The sequence below is a fragment of the Juglans microcarpa x Juglans regia genome, chromosome 3D, assembly GCF_004785595.1.
Source record: "Juglans microcarpa x Juglans regia isolate MS1-56 chromosome 3D, Jm3101_v1.0, whole genome shotgun sequence".
NCBI lineage: Eukaryota > Viridiplantae > Streptophyta > Magnoliopsida > Fagales > Juglandaceae > Juglans > Juglans microcarpa x Juglans regia.
In genome coordinates this window covers 4,571,906-4,586,459 of record NC_054598.1, presented here as the reverse complement: position 1 = coordinate 4,586,459, position 14,554 = coordinate 4,571,906, and the positions used below count along the sequence as shown (strand labels likewise).

The 14,554-nt window shown below is 38.3% G+C and overlaps 2 protein-coding genes across 2 annotated transcripts; one reads left to right on the top strand and one right to left on the bottom strand.

Moving 5' to 3' along the window:
* Window positions 1-2,803: 2,803 nt before the first annotated feature.
* LOC121254498 lies at window positions 2,804-6,537 on the top strand. The gene is made up of 3 exons (XM_041154557.1): window positions 2,804-3,832; window positions 4,448-4,555; window positions 4,644-6,537. Exons 1-3 carry the CDS (start codon window positions 3,500-3,502, stop codon window positions 4,947-4,949), a joined length of 747 nt encoding a protein of 248 aa, XP_041010491.1. The 5' UTR covers window positions 2,804-3,499; the 3' UTR covers window positions 4,950-6,537.
* LOC121254499 (CCG-binding protein 1) lies at window positions 5,381-6,976 on the bottom strand. Its single transcript, XM_041154558.1, has 3 exons — window positions 6,586-6,976; window positions 6,273-6,346; window positions 5,381-5,961 (listed from the first exon to the last, which is right to left on the bottom strand). Exons 1-3 carry the CDS (start codon window positions 6,806-6,808, stop codon window positions 5,644-5,646), a joined length of 615 nt encoding a protein of 204 aa, XP_041010492.1. The 5' UTR covers window positions 6,809-6,976; the 3' UTR covers window positions 5,381-5,643.
* Between the last annotated feature and the right edge of the window lie 7,578 nt (window positions 6,977-14,554).

Genomic DNA, 14,554 nt, shown 5'->3' with positions numbered 1-14,554 from the left:
TTTCTAATTTCCTTTGTTCTCGGGCATTTCTATTTCTTGTTTCTATTATCTGTGTTCCCGATATTCTCTGCAACCAAATAGGGTCTTCAAACAGCTGTAGCTTGCTAATAACAGTTATTTCTTGGTTCTCAGGAATTATTGGACGGTTGATGGGAGAGTTGAAGGCTGCATTTTTCAATTCTCGAAGGGTTGCAAGAGGAACATCGACTGATGGGAGGGTTGCAAGAGGAACATCGAAGGTGAAGCGTCGAAGAAAAGCTTCGATTCATTCTTGGGTATATCTTGATTGGTTTTCTTCGTTGGGTATACTTCTTACGATTCCTATTTTTTTCCTTTCTGCAAGATTTGGATCCTAAAGGTACTTTCTATACACTCCTGTTTTGTTTGGATTTTGCTGTGTTTTTTTCTTCCTTTTTGCCATTCTCTTTTCACTGTTTCTTTCTCCATTCTTGCTTTTCCATTTATTTTTTCCGTATTGATCGTGTTGAAGAGCACTGACTGGACACTACTTTATCTCTGTCATGGATTTCAGTTCGCGAAACATTGCTTCTAAATGATTCAATCTGCCCTGTATTTCTCATTCTTTTTAATTTTTTTAGGTTTTTTGTGGTTTCGAAATTATATTTTCTTGTATTAAAATTAGATTTTTTTTTTATGTTTTTAAATGGATTCTTTGATCCATTGTTTGGATTCTTTTAATAGTTCAGATTTTGTTTATGAACAAGATTTGACTTTCGGCTGGATGTTGAATAGTTGGGGAAAATATGTGTTCTATTTTCTGTTCTTATGAGTTTTTCAACTTTTTTTCTTGTTTTTTAGTTTCAGATTAGCACTTTGGTTTTAATGTAGATTGAGAGTGGTATTTACTAATATTTGTTTTATCAATTGAGTAGAATGGCAAGTTGGGGAAAATATGTGTTAATCTGAAACTAAAAAAGAAAAAACAAAGTCAAGATGAAACAGATTGGGGAAAATATGTGTTCTATTTTCTGTTCTTATGAGTTTTTCAACTTTTTTTCTTCTTTTTTAGTTGGGCAAGTTGAGTAGAATGGCAAGTTGGGGAAAATATGTGTTAATCTGAAACTAAAAAAGAAAAAACAAAGTCAAGATGAAACAGATAAAAAAAAGGAAAAAAAAAAATCTGGAGACACAGTAAACAAAGAAAAGGAAATAGGAAACAGAAAAAGCACTACTTTCACCATCAGAAAACACTACACTAAATAACTATGCACTCACAGTGATCAAAGGCCACAAAGTTCTAGCTTTAGAAATCTCCAGCTCCAGCCAAGAACACCTTAGACAACTGGGAAAGCAGCTGAAAAGTAATCAACAGTAAACATCAAAACCAGTAAAGGAAAAAAATAGGAGAGAAAACAATAGATGAGAAGTCAAAAACACAAAAAAGGTTGAACACTGCCAAAGATGAACACCTTAAACAATTGTTTGATCCTCAATCTCGGAATATCAGGTGGTTTGGTTTCACCTATGAAAATATCAGGCTGTATAAATGTCTGGTGGCTTGGTTTCTCCTGTCAAAACCCATTATCTTTTAAAGGGCAATCCCCTCTCCTCCCAGGTGACCTATCTCACATATTAAAAACAGCAAAACCAACCAACCCAGACATCAGAAAAGAAAAACTCAAAAACTCCTAAACCAAATATGGAAAAAAACTCCTGAGACCATGCATGCATGGACGAAATTTTTTTTTTCTGTGTTTTGTTATAATGTTTTTAGATTTTGATTGTTTTTTTTTACAACCTGCACTCATAGAACAAATGAAATTTTTTTTTTTTGTTTTTTCCCGTGTTCTGCTATAATGTTTTTAGACTTTGATTGTTTTTTTTTTCACAACTTTTTCAATGTTTTACATGTTCGATACGCATGCAACCTGCAGAACATGCAACCTGCAGAAGGGAAAACGTATCATACGCATGCAGGTTGCATGCAGAAATCTGACAGCAGCACCTTGAAAACAGAGATTGTTTTATCGTTTAGTCACTTTTAACAGTTTCAGATCTTTATGGGTTGACTGTTAAGATGTTTTAAGTTTATTACTTTTATCTTTTATGTCTTACAGGTTATGTCTATACCATTTTTATACTTTTTTTCCTGCATGCTTTTTCTCTTTACAGATTGTCAGATTTGTGTCTGAATGCTTTTTCATCATCAGATTGTGATATTTTGAGATTTCTTGTGAGCTGATGGCATATATCTTCGCCATTTTTATGCTTTCTCACTGCTGTCTATGAATCTCGGTCTTCAAGGCTTTGTTGTAGAAAGTTAACGGCTATTTAACAGAGAGCAAACGGAAAACGCGAATTTCCGTTTCAGCCGTTTTATAGCTACTTATATAATAGAGAATGATATATTCTTAGATCAAGACGTCCAAAGGATGATCCTCGCGAGTCACCTGTATATTCCACCAAAAACACCAAGAAATTGGAAAAATGACTCAAACATGTCTCAATTGCTATTTTTATTCTTCTAAACTATTGTTAGATATTGTTTCAACTTTGTGGAGAGAGTGAAAAGATGGTGGATTATATATATAATCTATGAGTAATGCTGATTTCATAAATTATTATTAATAATAAATAGTCATTTAATGTACAATATATCACTTGATGTGATTAGAATAATAAATGTTGAAATAAACAATATTATTATTTTTTTCTCAATGGAAAATGTTATGTACGAGACCTCACTGCTTTGTCTTGACATCTATCAATAACACATAAATATTGTAAGATGGAAGGATGAGAGAGGCAAAATATATAACCTTCAATCTTCCTAATAAAGGGCACCTTTGTAATGATATCCAAAAATAAAATCTTGTCGATTTTATTAAAAAAATAAATAAATAATCTTGTCCAATGTGAAACACCAACTTCCATAACCGTCGAGGGACAAGATCCAACTGGCCTGCCGATGCAACCGTTTCGCGCGTCTTATGTTTGTTTCATTGAATAGTTCCGAGGGATATGAAAACAATAGCACGCAAATATATTGTACTAAACCTTAAAACATTAATTTTTTCATCTTGGGGTTCTTGAAAATTTCCTACTTTTTACATTTAATCGCAGAATCGCTGATGAATATTCACATAGAAGCCATAGAAACTGGCTACAAGGTAACTTGTTGAGCTTTGATAGAAGGTTAATTCAGGAGATTATTTGCGACTTAGAAGGCTCCTTTGTCTCCCATTTTTGGTTTGTTCTTGGGTCGAGATTATTGCGCATGCGTTTCAGAAAGTGGGTTTTGTAGCTTGTCTTGTGTTCGTTTTGTTTCATTGGATTGCAAAGTTTTGATCATATGCTATATCATTTTTTCCTGTTGACATATAGGCATCATTTCACATATCAATTTGTTTATGAGGATGCAAATGGTATACATAAGTGCTGCCATTAGCCTTGTTTTCATCTCCTGCGAAGTTCTGCAGTTCTGTTCATTGCTTTGAAATTGCAGAAATGTAAGCGATATTTCTTTCCTTAGGTGAAGATGGGTGAAGGTGGGACACCTAACATGAGGTCAATCGCATTGGTAACACATATGATGGTTGCGATGACGATGATCGTGATGATGTTTGTAGCAGAAGGAGCTGATACAAACAATGTTTTCAGTCCCTGCGCTGATGCACAAGTTCAAAAATTCGACGGTTTTACCTTAGGTCTTGCATTTGCAGCCAGAGATGCGTTCTTCTTCAATCAGACTCAACTTTCTCCTTGCGATCTGCGTCTCTCCCTCTCAGGCATTAGTGCTCAACTTGCTCTATTCAGGCCCAAAGTTGATGAGATCTCTTATCTTACCATTAACAGCACCACCTTCAATTCGGTATGTAGTTCATGTGCATGTCGCTTATTTTTCCAGAAGCTTTCCAAGCTTTTATTTTGCTACGAGACTCTTTGAAACACACGTAAATTACTGTTTCTTTGATGTATGCATAAGAGATCTCAGTGTTAGTTGTCAGAAAGTCATTAGCTAGATCTTTGATTCTTTATGGTCTTGCCCCTCTTTTTTTTCCTTTCTTCATGATTAGTATTTCCTCTCTTGGGGATTGCTTAAGAACATGTTTGATATCAAGCATCACGTGCATTCATTTTTTCATGAGTTCGAGTTTGATGGATATATGTAAGATGCAAAAGAACCATGCCTTGAAACAAAGAGTTTCGCACGTGCCACAAAAGAAATTTCAAACATGCAACCGTAATAACAGCATTGAAGATCCTAAATCGTAATCAAAGTCATTTAGAATCGAACACTCTTGAAGTCATCACCAAACATAAACCCCTGTACCATTTGCAGCTCTTTACTTGTGATGCTTTCTGCATGTCTGTCTTCATGTTGGATTGTTTACGAATTTCTGTGAAGCCTTACATAAGTATCATGAGAACATATAAATCAACAATTGATCAGCAATGTGATTTCATGAAATTCCGAAATTCCCAGGTGTTGTCTGGTGGGCATATGGTAGCGTTTGCTGGACAGAAGTATGCAGCAAGATCTCTACCAACATTGGTTGCTGATACAAGTCACACCATAATTAGTTTCACTCTGGTAAACTCCATATCACATTTGCTTGTTTTTTCCTCTCTTCCCACTCTCTCCGGGAGTAGCATTGAACTTTGGTTTAAATTGACTGCAGGTTCTTGAATTCCAAAAAGGCACTCTTCAAAATCTGTACTGGAAGAACTTTGGGTGTGATGCATGCTCTGGGGACTCTATTTGCCTGAACAATCAAAGTTGTGCAGTGCCAACCTCTAAATGCTTAAGCAGTGGTGGGCCTACAGATTGCAGTTTGAGCATACAATTGACATTTTCTGGAACAGATAAGAATCTTGATACGCTAAATTCATGGTATGAGGTGGAAAATCTTCGACAGTACTCCCTTTATGGTCTGTTCTCCGATATTCGTGATACTATCACCGGCCAAAATGGCATGCCTTTTTGAGCCTGCATTGCCGGGGTAATAGCAGTGTTTATGGTGAGTTCTAAATTGGCTGAAGTATTCCGTGTACCAGTGAAAATTACTCACTTCCTCCAAGAAGCAATACGCTTTTGGCTCTTTTTTCTTATTAAAATTCTTTTGAAAGTTCCCCATGTGAGATTGCTTCAAATATTAGTAAGATACTTGGTCTAGACTCTATACCGATTCTCTGGCCCCATGCCTTCCTAGTTTTGTACTAGTTTTACGCAGCTGGGTCTCATGGCATTAAATGAGACAGCCAAACTTCCTTGGCAAAAGGTTTACATAAAACGAAAGAGGACATCATGTCACCAGAAACCTTCTATATTATAAGAGAAACACGAGACGAGGTAAATGGTCCCTGTAAAATATGTTTCCCTATAGGTTCGTATATGTGTTTGCAGGTTTGCCCGAAGTACTTCAAACTTCAAACTTTATTAATTATACTTGTTTTTGAAATTCCATATTACAAGAAATGAGATTGTTTGTCGTGCAGTTGGCGGTTGCCACAAACCAGACCAAACACTTTTTATGATAATTCTACAAGAAACTCATCCCAAATCTCAAAGCCTCACAACCCACGTGAAAATCCCGTATCTTTAACCACGCGCATCCACTTGATAAGTAATTATACAACTAACAATCTGGACACAAACTTGCTCACGTCTCCCTGCTTAAATCAGTCAGTTTCATGGTCAGGGACGGGGGAATACCATGCAGGGGACCGACCTTTGGTTCTAAGCAGCCGGGTAAATGGCGAATCCGGCATTCTAGCTCGCTCTTCTTCCTCGACCTCGTATAGTGATTTCGGCAATCCATCTGGGATTGGACAGAGTCTCTCTCCTCCTTTCTCCTCGTTCAACGGCTTGGCTATGTTGGACCCGGCATTCTTGTTATTTTTTAGCATTGCTGCAATGCCGTGTAAGCACCCGATTAAGGATTTAACGCCCCCTGTTTGAAGAATCAGCTTCTCCACGTCTTCTTTTGGCGACTCCCTCTGATGAACATCATGATCAAGAAAAAATCATCAATTTTTTTTTTTTTTTTTTGTATTGATTTTTTGGAACTCGTATTCTATTTCTTCACTTTCTTTTCCAGCATCAGGCCCACTCATATGAGACGCATGCCTGGAGGTGTTTTCTCATCTTCTGTTTCCCTCCGTTTTCACGGCAATCAAACAGAACGTTTATGAAACTAAAATAATATATAATATAGCACGAGGCTCTGGGTATTATCTGTGCGTTTCCTCTGTTTTCTCAAGCATTAAAACAGGGTTTGCTTAATTTATTATTCATAGAAGAAGCTTACTTCAAGATCTTTGAGTTCGAAATACGCCCTCCAACAGCTATAAGAATCATCTCCTTCTAGCGTCGAACAATAATCTGAAAGAAGAACCAAAAGCCATGGAAATGACTACCCAAAATAACCAACATCCAAAAACAAATAAAGAAGAAACCAACCAAGTAAACAAAGACTTTCACATGGGTCAAACACAAAAACAAGAAATAAAAAACCTCCATTCAAATCTACAAAAAGCGAAAAAAAAAAAACAAAAACAAAAACAAAAACAAAACCTTATAAAACTCGGAAACAAATTACAGCTTGAGAGATAGAAGAATACCTGAAAGCTCATTTTCGGACTTCTCGATCAAGGGGGGATCTTTGACGACCCGTTCGAACTTGGATCGGCTAAAGGGCTGGAGTTTCGGAATATAAGCATGGTCTCTGGAAGAGCAAGTTACAGTGGAAGCAAATCTTGCAGAGGATGGTTGTGTACGGTGAAGATCCTTGGCTTCCAGTTGCAGAGGAGAAGGCCAAGAACGAAGCAGGGCTGATTTTATCATCGCAACCAGACAGAAACAAACACATAAAGCAATGCCAGTATCTCACGGATCAGACCCACAGATAAAAGATTAGATCGAGGAAGTATTGGGGAAAGATACAGTTTTATACCAGGGTAATCAGCGGCGCGCTGCAGACAGGATAAGGATCAGATATTTGCGTGGAAATTTTAGATTTTTTTAATATGGGATAGTGTTACTTATATGCCCTGCTTCGTGACTCAAAAAACGACGGGTGGATCGTGGTCGTTAGAAAACTGTGGTTTGAGCGGAATTTATCTTGAACGCCTGATTATTGGAGCAGTTAAAAGGCAGCCTAGTGGGATTGTCAAATCGTGTAATATTCAGACATATATATTATATTATATTCAATAATTTTAGAGACAACCGGCTTGCGTCTCCGCTGCTACACCAGTATGCCATGTCATCCGATAAAATTAAAAAAAAAAAAAAAAAAGAGAAAATGAGGAAATCGAATGAAAAGAGCTGTACTTTGAGTTGGATGCTGTAAAGCGAAACCAGAGAGGGAGATTTGAGCATTCCATCTTTCGTCACTGTCGTGCATCTTTGGTCACCATTATTCTTCAGACATTATTCAGATTTCGTTTTAAAATTTTTAATGGATCTAGTATTGTTATAAGTTTATTTATGCACAAGCAAAACGTGTTTGAACCAGTTAAAGTTTTCTAAAGCTTGGGTATATATATGGAGCCTAAATTCCGCACATGGCATAACCAACCACAAAAATCTTCATTTTTGCTTCATAGTCGTCAGCCATCTATGGATACAGAGAAGGTCATGAAGCTCTTTGATTTGTGCTGGTTCGGGGTTGAGATTTTTGAGAAACAACCAAATCAATAGGATTCATCCAGTTTTCATCATGCAATCCCAGAAAATCCAATTCAGGAAAAATAAAAAAAAAGCCAGAGCTTTTGCACAACCCTACTCTCCATAAAAGGTCCATGAGTGATCAATTGAGCTCCAAAGCAAGCTTCGACGATGGCTCTCTGTCTCCAAATTCGGTCCTACTCACGTCAAAGCTCCAAACCATCATTTCAGAAAAAGAAGTCACGGAACCAGAGGAAATCATACCCGCAGATCCGAAATATCATCCAAGAAAAAGGTCATAAGTAGTGGTAGAAGGAAGAGGGTTTATGGATCTGGGTTTTGTTTTCTCAGAAGAAGATAGGACTTCGAGCTTGGCATCACTCATTCCGGGGTTACAAAAATTCAGAAAGAAAGATGGGGAAGAAGAGCCTATTGATGAAACTGCAACTTCAAGGTCTTATCTTTCGAAAGCTTGGGAGGTTTTGGATAGGAGAAACGCAGAGAGCCCATTGATGAATTGGAAAATTCTAACATTAACAACGAGATTGACATTAAAGATAGTCTAAGACGGTGAGGGCTCTGTGGGAAGGAGATTTCAGATCTTGGTGGAAAATAAGAAAAAATGGGCTTCGAAAGGGGGTGACGACGAAGAGAAACCAGTGGATTTATGGGTGTGGCTCTGTGGCTTCGTGGATAGGACGAAGAGAAGAGACCCATCGTGGATTCAGCAGTGTTTGTGACTTTTTTGTGAGATAGAGCGATGAATGTGTCTAAGACGAAGAGAGGTGTGGGGATGGAGAAGAAGAAGATGGAGAAAATAGAAAGAGAAAATGTGGGGCGAAATTGGATGGAGACCAGAGGAGACCTTTCTACTGTAGTGAAACGAAATGTTGCCGTTTTTATTTTTGCCACATCGGACGCGATGCCGCAGCGGAGATACGGGTCGGTTGTCTATAGAATTATTGCATTATATTATATAGATCAATTTTATCCTGCTCTATTAAATTTATTGTGTCAAAATTTGAAATCCTAACACGATCCATTCATATAACAGGTCGTGTCGTATCAACCCTTTTATGTAAATGGGTTGAACAAATCTGAAATTAACTTATTTGACCTAGTTAAGTTTAACATAATTTTATATAAATGTTAAAATCATAATATCTATAAAAAATATAAAACTAAGTACAAGTCTAAAATTACAATTCAAATAATAAAAATATCGAAATTAAAATCCTAACAATTTTATTTTTAAGTATAAGGATATAATTGTAACTTTAACTTTGAACTTAACGGGTCAAAATGGGTTGACCCATTATCAACCCGTTAAGTAATCGTATCTTAACGGGTCAACCCGTTTTGACCCGAACCTGTTAAGGCTAAATCCTAACCTGCTTTTATCGTGTCGTGTTTATGTTAGATTAACGAATCGTGTCATATATTATCACGAAGAGAATCTGAGACAATGAGAAGTGTTGTAGCGAACCCACAAAAATGACTTATATATTTTTACAGTTTTATAATCTAATTTACTCCAAGTCTCCATCTAACATATGTCATTTAGTAAATTTATAAATTTAATTTTATGAAATTATTTCCCTTTCTTCTAACGAAAAATGTCTAAACATATGGCTATTATATATTTTTAAAAAGTAATTAATTCTAATAAAAATAAATTTTTTTAATGAATAATAATTTATATAAATCTCATATATATATATATATATATATATATAAAAGCATGACAATTCATTTGTAAAATAATAGATTTCATCATTAAAATATATATATAACTTTTTTTAATTGGATCCACAATTTTTAAAAAAGACTGGAACAAAGCTTACAGTGTTACACTATTTTTTTTATTTTCTAGTGCAGCGTTACAATATTTTTTTTATGGAAAATAGATTTATTTATTTATGAAGGTGAAGTTACAACTGTAACTGATACATATAGGAAAAAATTTATATTATAAGTTAACTATTCACGGTTGGGGCTCCACCAATACACACATTCTTTTGTGATTGGTATGATCTTAACTTCTATAACTCTCTATAGACAGATCGTCTGAGAGACTACACTCTGTCTAAAGTAGAGATTTCAAACCTCATCTTTCGGAGGAGGAGATGACTTTCACTCTATGGACAAAATGTCTAAAATATTATTTCTTTTTTTATTATTAACCTAAAACAAAAGAAATAACAGAAAATGTAAATAATACGTGGAAAAATAACGAAATACAGTTTGAAAAGCTGTAGATCTGCATTTTCAACCTTAGAGGAAAATAAAAGAGCAAAGACAAGAACTGTAGTGGTACGTGAGGGACACGCGTCATCCTGAAAGTACAACCGACAGTAAAGTCTGAGGAAATTGATGGCCCTGGTCCCAAAAATGTTGAGCGTAGCGGCGGTAGAGCTCCCATTGCAGTGGCGCTAGAAATGTTGAGCATAACGGCAGTAGAGCTCCCCTTGCAGTGGCGCTAGAAACGTTGAGCATAACGGCAGTAGAACTCCCCTTGCAGTGGCACCATAAATGTTGAGCGTAGCGACGGTAGAACTCCCCTTGTAGTGGCACCATTAATGTTGAGCGTAGCGACGGTAGAGCTTCCTTTGCAGCGGTGCGTGGATATTACGCGTGTACTTTTCACGCCGTTCCATTTGACGAGATTTTCACCCGTATGAAGGATTGACGCCTTGTGACTTTTACAGTGGGGTGCGTGGTAGTTGCTAGACTCCAAAAAATAATAGATCGATATTTTGTTCTACCTTAAAAAAAATACACACAAAACTAAAAAAATAAAAAATAAAAATAAAAATTACAGAAAAGAGAGATGAGGGAGAGAGGAGCCAAGCTCTAATCCTCCTCCTTTGATCTGGATTTTTTTAAGAGCGCTGCTCTATAGAGAAAAAATAGAGAGCGAGAGATGGGCTGATAGCCATCCAACTCGTCTCCGCCCAGATTCGTATTTGGACATGGCCACCTTAAACTTGTTGGCTGAAATCATAATTTTTTTTCTTTTTGGCATCGATATATATGAGCATGGCCACCTTGTCCGTCCACGTTCCTCAACACGTTTGTCAAAGTGGCACTGCTACTAAAGTAAACACAGCCAACTTTTTCTATTGTCTTGGGCGGACATTATTGCTTTAGACTATAGTGATTATTTAAACAGAATAATGTTATACTTAATATTCTTACTTTATTTTTATTTTATTAATTAAGATGTGACATATTTATCATTTATAACACTCCGTATTTTAGTGTATTTTTACTAAATGATTATTTTTTATTGTTTAAAAATTTATCCTCTTATTTTAAAATTAGTTGAGATTTTAGTAAGTTTATTTCTATGATTTTAATTTGGTGAAAATTATTTTTATGTGCTTTCCAAATATTTATTTATTGTTATGCATTTAAATTGCTTTTAATATTTAAATTAATTACTGTGGGATTTAATTATTTCAATTTGACTTTACCATTACGTTTAAATTATTTTATTTAACTTGTGGTTTTAAAATCATCTCCGTTGGATCATTTTTGTGACCCAAGTTATGAGGATTGGACCTCATTTCTTTTCCCTCCATTTTTCTTTCCTTCCTTTTCTTTTCTTTCTTTTCTTTTTCTTCTTTATTTCTCCCCTCCCCCGTGCGCGCAACTCCCTCTCCCTCCCTCTCTCTCCGTCCGTTCTTCCTCTCCCCCAGCCCGCCGCCGTGTGCCGGCGGTGGTCGACACCGCCCGGCCGACCAGCTCCCCCTCCCTCCGGCGACCTCACCCCTAAATCTCAGCCCCTACCTCGCCGCCGGTAGCCCACACGCACCCCACGAAGCCGCGGGCCACTTTCACGCCAGCGCCGCCGTGAGCCGGCGGTGGCCTTCACCGCCCAGCCCGCTAGCTTCCCCAGCCGCCGGCGACCTCACCCCACCAATATCACCTCCGTTCGTGCCGCCGTTAGCCCCCACGAAGCCCATGAAGCCGCGGCACTCTTTCCGCCGTTGCGCCGCCGTCGCACCGCCATTGACCACCATCTTCCTACCACTTCATCCCCGACCTCTTGGCAACCCATTGGATCCAACCCCACCTCCGATCCGTCACCGGTGAAGCCCCACCAATCCTATTTCCGATTTGTGCATTTTTAGCCTAAAACCACCTCTTACGCCGCCACCCACGGCAAACCACCACCACCATTGGCTTCACCGACCTCTCTAGGCCTTACCCTACCATTTTTGGGTCTTCGTTTGTCCTCGTTGAAAAGTGGGTATCTGTGACCCACGGCCACAGTGTATTTTACACTGTGGTGTTGCTCAGACATCACTACTTGCAACTTCGTGATCCTTCGGAAATTGTTATATTGCACTGTAAGTATTTTCCTTAAAGAACTTTCGTGATTTAAATATATTTTTGCACTAACACATATTATCTGTGAATTGGTTTGTTTTGCCGGACTGAGTCCGAGGAGTTTCGGGGGTCGGATGGATTGTGGACGGAGTTGTGTGTTTGTTTGCATTGTGAATTGTGGTTGTTGGTTGTTGGTTATGGCTTGTTCATGTACATCGCATATTGCATGCATGATCATGTTTGTAAAGAAAACTGGGTTTTCGCATGATTGCATACATGTTCATGTGTTTATTGGAATTGGATTCTCATGTGAGTAAAAGGAAAAGAGACTGTAGGGATGGTGGTAAGCAGGGATGGTGGTTGTGTCCCGCCTGTGATTCCCGCCTACAGTGCTCTGTTAAGTATTCATTGTGTGTAAAGGAACTGTAGGGATGGTGGTAAGCAGGGATGGTGGTAGAGTCCCGCCTGTGATTCCCGCCTACGGTGCACGCGATAGGGATGGTGGTAAGCATGGATGGTGGTTGTGTCCCGCCTGTGATTCCCGCCTACGGTGCACGCGGTAGGGATGGTGGTAAGCAGGGACGGTGGTAGAGTCCCGCCTGCGATTCCCGCCTATAGTGTCCGATAAATGGATTGTTTGTGTGAATCATTTTATGGGAAAATGTTTTACCGATATTTTGGGCCAAAATGGGATTTTTGGCGTATGTTGGAAATAATCATTTTTCTGGGAAAAAATGGTATTTTATGGCTAAATGTATTTTGCTATATTGTTGGTTGCATTAATGTATTTTTATCTCGAGAGTTGTTTGGTTTATACTTACCTGTGGTACCATTTTATGGTATCGCAGATTTTGATACAGATGATGATGACGAGCCTTAGCTTGGCTCCGTTGGAGGAGTGATCTGGGATTGCTCCTGTTTAGTGAGTTATGTTTTTATCAATTTATGTATTTACCTTTTGTATTATATTTGGGATGACTGTATATTTTTAAAGATAAATTGTGTTGAATATTTGTATTTAAATTTTTGGTACTTAGTTGACTTATTTATATTATCCGCTGCGACTTTTATTGTGCACCTTTGCATGTTGCACACACACTTGAGCACATTTCGTTGGGATGCGTGACCGTGTTGTCACCATCCTGACATTTCGATTCCCTTGTTTTTTTTGTATGTGAGAGTCGGGGCGTCACAGGTGGTATCAGAGCAGTTCGGCTCTGGGTAAAACCACATGTCCCATAGGTGTAGTACCAGAAAATTTTAAAATTTTGATTTGAAATTATTTTGTTGGGAGTATATTATTTTAATTTAATTTATTTATTTTATTGTACGTTAATTGTTTGTTTATTTATCTTATTTTTGTTATTTTAGTTTATTTAGTTATTTTATTATATGACAGGCAATTTTACTTGTTTTAATTATTTTCTTGTGTACTATTTCATTTGTTTTATTCCTTTTGTCTTATGATATTTTATTTTGTTGGTTTTATTTTATTTTATTTTATGTGATATTGTTGTATTTTAATTTATTTTACTATAATTATATTTTTTAATTTGTTTTAAGCTGATAGTGGGGTTAAGGGTTACGCTATGGCAAGAAAATGGTACGACCAAGAAGGCAAGCTAATGAGCCCGAGGATGAATTACCGAGGGGTGATGGAAATTATGCCATGGCAAGGGCGTTGAATAGGATGACAGAGTTTCTTCAGCAGAATTTTCGTCCACGGCAAGGAGAGCAGTTCAGGGCGATGCAGGCCGGGTGCACCTATGAGCGCTTCTTAACGCATAGGACCCCTGCTTTTTCTGGTGAAGAGGATCCGTTACGGGCTAGAAGGTGGATTCAAGATCTGGAAAGAACGTTTGAAGTCTGTGGATGCACTGAGGCCCAGAGGGTATTATATAGGAGCTATATGCTGCAAGGTGAAGCGGCAAATTGGTGGGAGACCAAGCGGTCACTTTTAGAGATGGAGTTGGGATCCTTGGCTGCTGTGTCTTGGCAGAGTTTTAAGAAAGAATTTGATGATCGATTTTTTCCTGTTTCGGTGAGACGGCAAATGGCTCGGGATTTCAATAATTTGGTTCAAGGAGACATGACTGTCGAGCAGTATGCAAGGAAATTTATGGAGCTTGGACGGTTCGCTCCTCACCTCATTGCTACGGAAGAGATGCGGGCTGAACGTTTCCAAGAAGGGTTGCGCCCTCAAATCCGCAGGCAGGTCGCATGCCTAGAAATCCAGAACTTTCAGAGGTTGGTCAATGTGGCCTCAATTGCTGAGCGAGAGCGAGGTGCTGTGGTAGGCTCCCCTCCGGGTAAGAAGCGACTGAACGTTGATGGTGAAGGGAGCAGCTCCGGGTCGCCACAGAAGTTTGTGCAAAGGATCGGGGCCAGAGCGCAGGCAGCTTCCGGTATACGTATTGGGGGCCGAGCTCCAGTTTGTGGTAGATGTAATAGAGCCCACGAGGGCGAGTGTCGTCAGGGTTGGAACCAGTGCTTTGAGTGTGGTCAGACATGACACTTTACTCGTGAGTGCCCTAATTGGACCCAAGGAAATCAGGGTGGTCATCGCGGTGGTAGGACTAATCAGAG

What these genes read in the sequence shown, in the direction of transcription:
- LOC121254498 (XM_041154557.1), top strand. Translation starts at nt 3,500, where the DNA reads ATGGGTGAAGGTGGGACACCTAACATGAGGTCAATCGCATTGGTAACA. An exon ending in ACAGCACCACCTTCAATTCG is followed by an intron (nt 3,833 to 4,447) that starts GTATGTAGTTCA and finishes CGAAATTCCCAG; the next exon opens with GTGTTGTCTGGTGGGCATAT. An exon ending in CCATAATTAGTTTCACTCTG is followed by an intron (nt 4,556 to 4,643) that starts GTAAACTCCATA and finishes AATTGACTGCAG; the next exon opens with GTTCTTGAATTCCAAAAAGG.
- LOC121254499 (XM_041154558.1), bottom strand. Translation starts at nt 6,808, where the DNA reads ATGATAAAATCAGCCCTGCTTCGTTCTTGGCCTTCTCCTCTGCAACTG. An exon ending in GTCCGAAAATGAGCTTTCAG is followed by an intron (nt 6,347 to 6,585) that starts GTATTCTTCTAT and finishes TTCTTCTTTCAG; the next exon opens with ATTATTGTTCGACGCTAGAA. An exon ending in TCGAACTCAAAGATCTTGAA is followed by an intron (nt 5,962 to 6,272) that starts GTAAGCTTCTTC and finishes GATGTTCATCAG; the next exon opens with AGGGAGTCGCCAAAAGAAGA.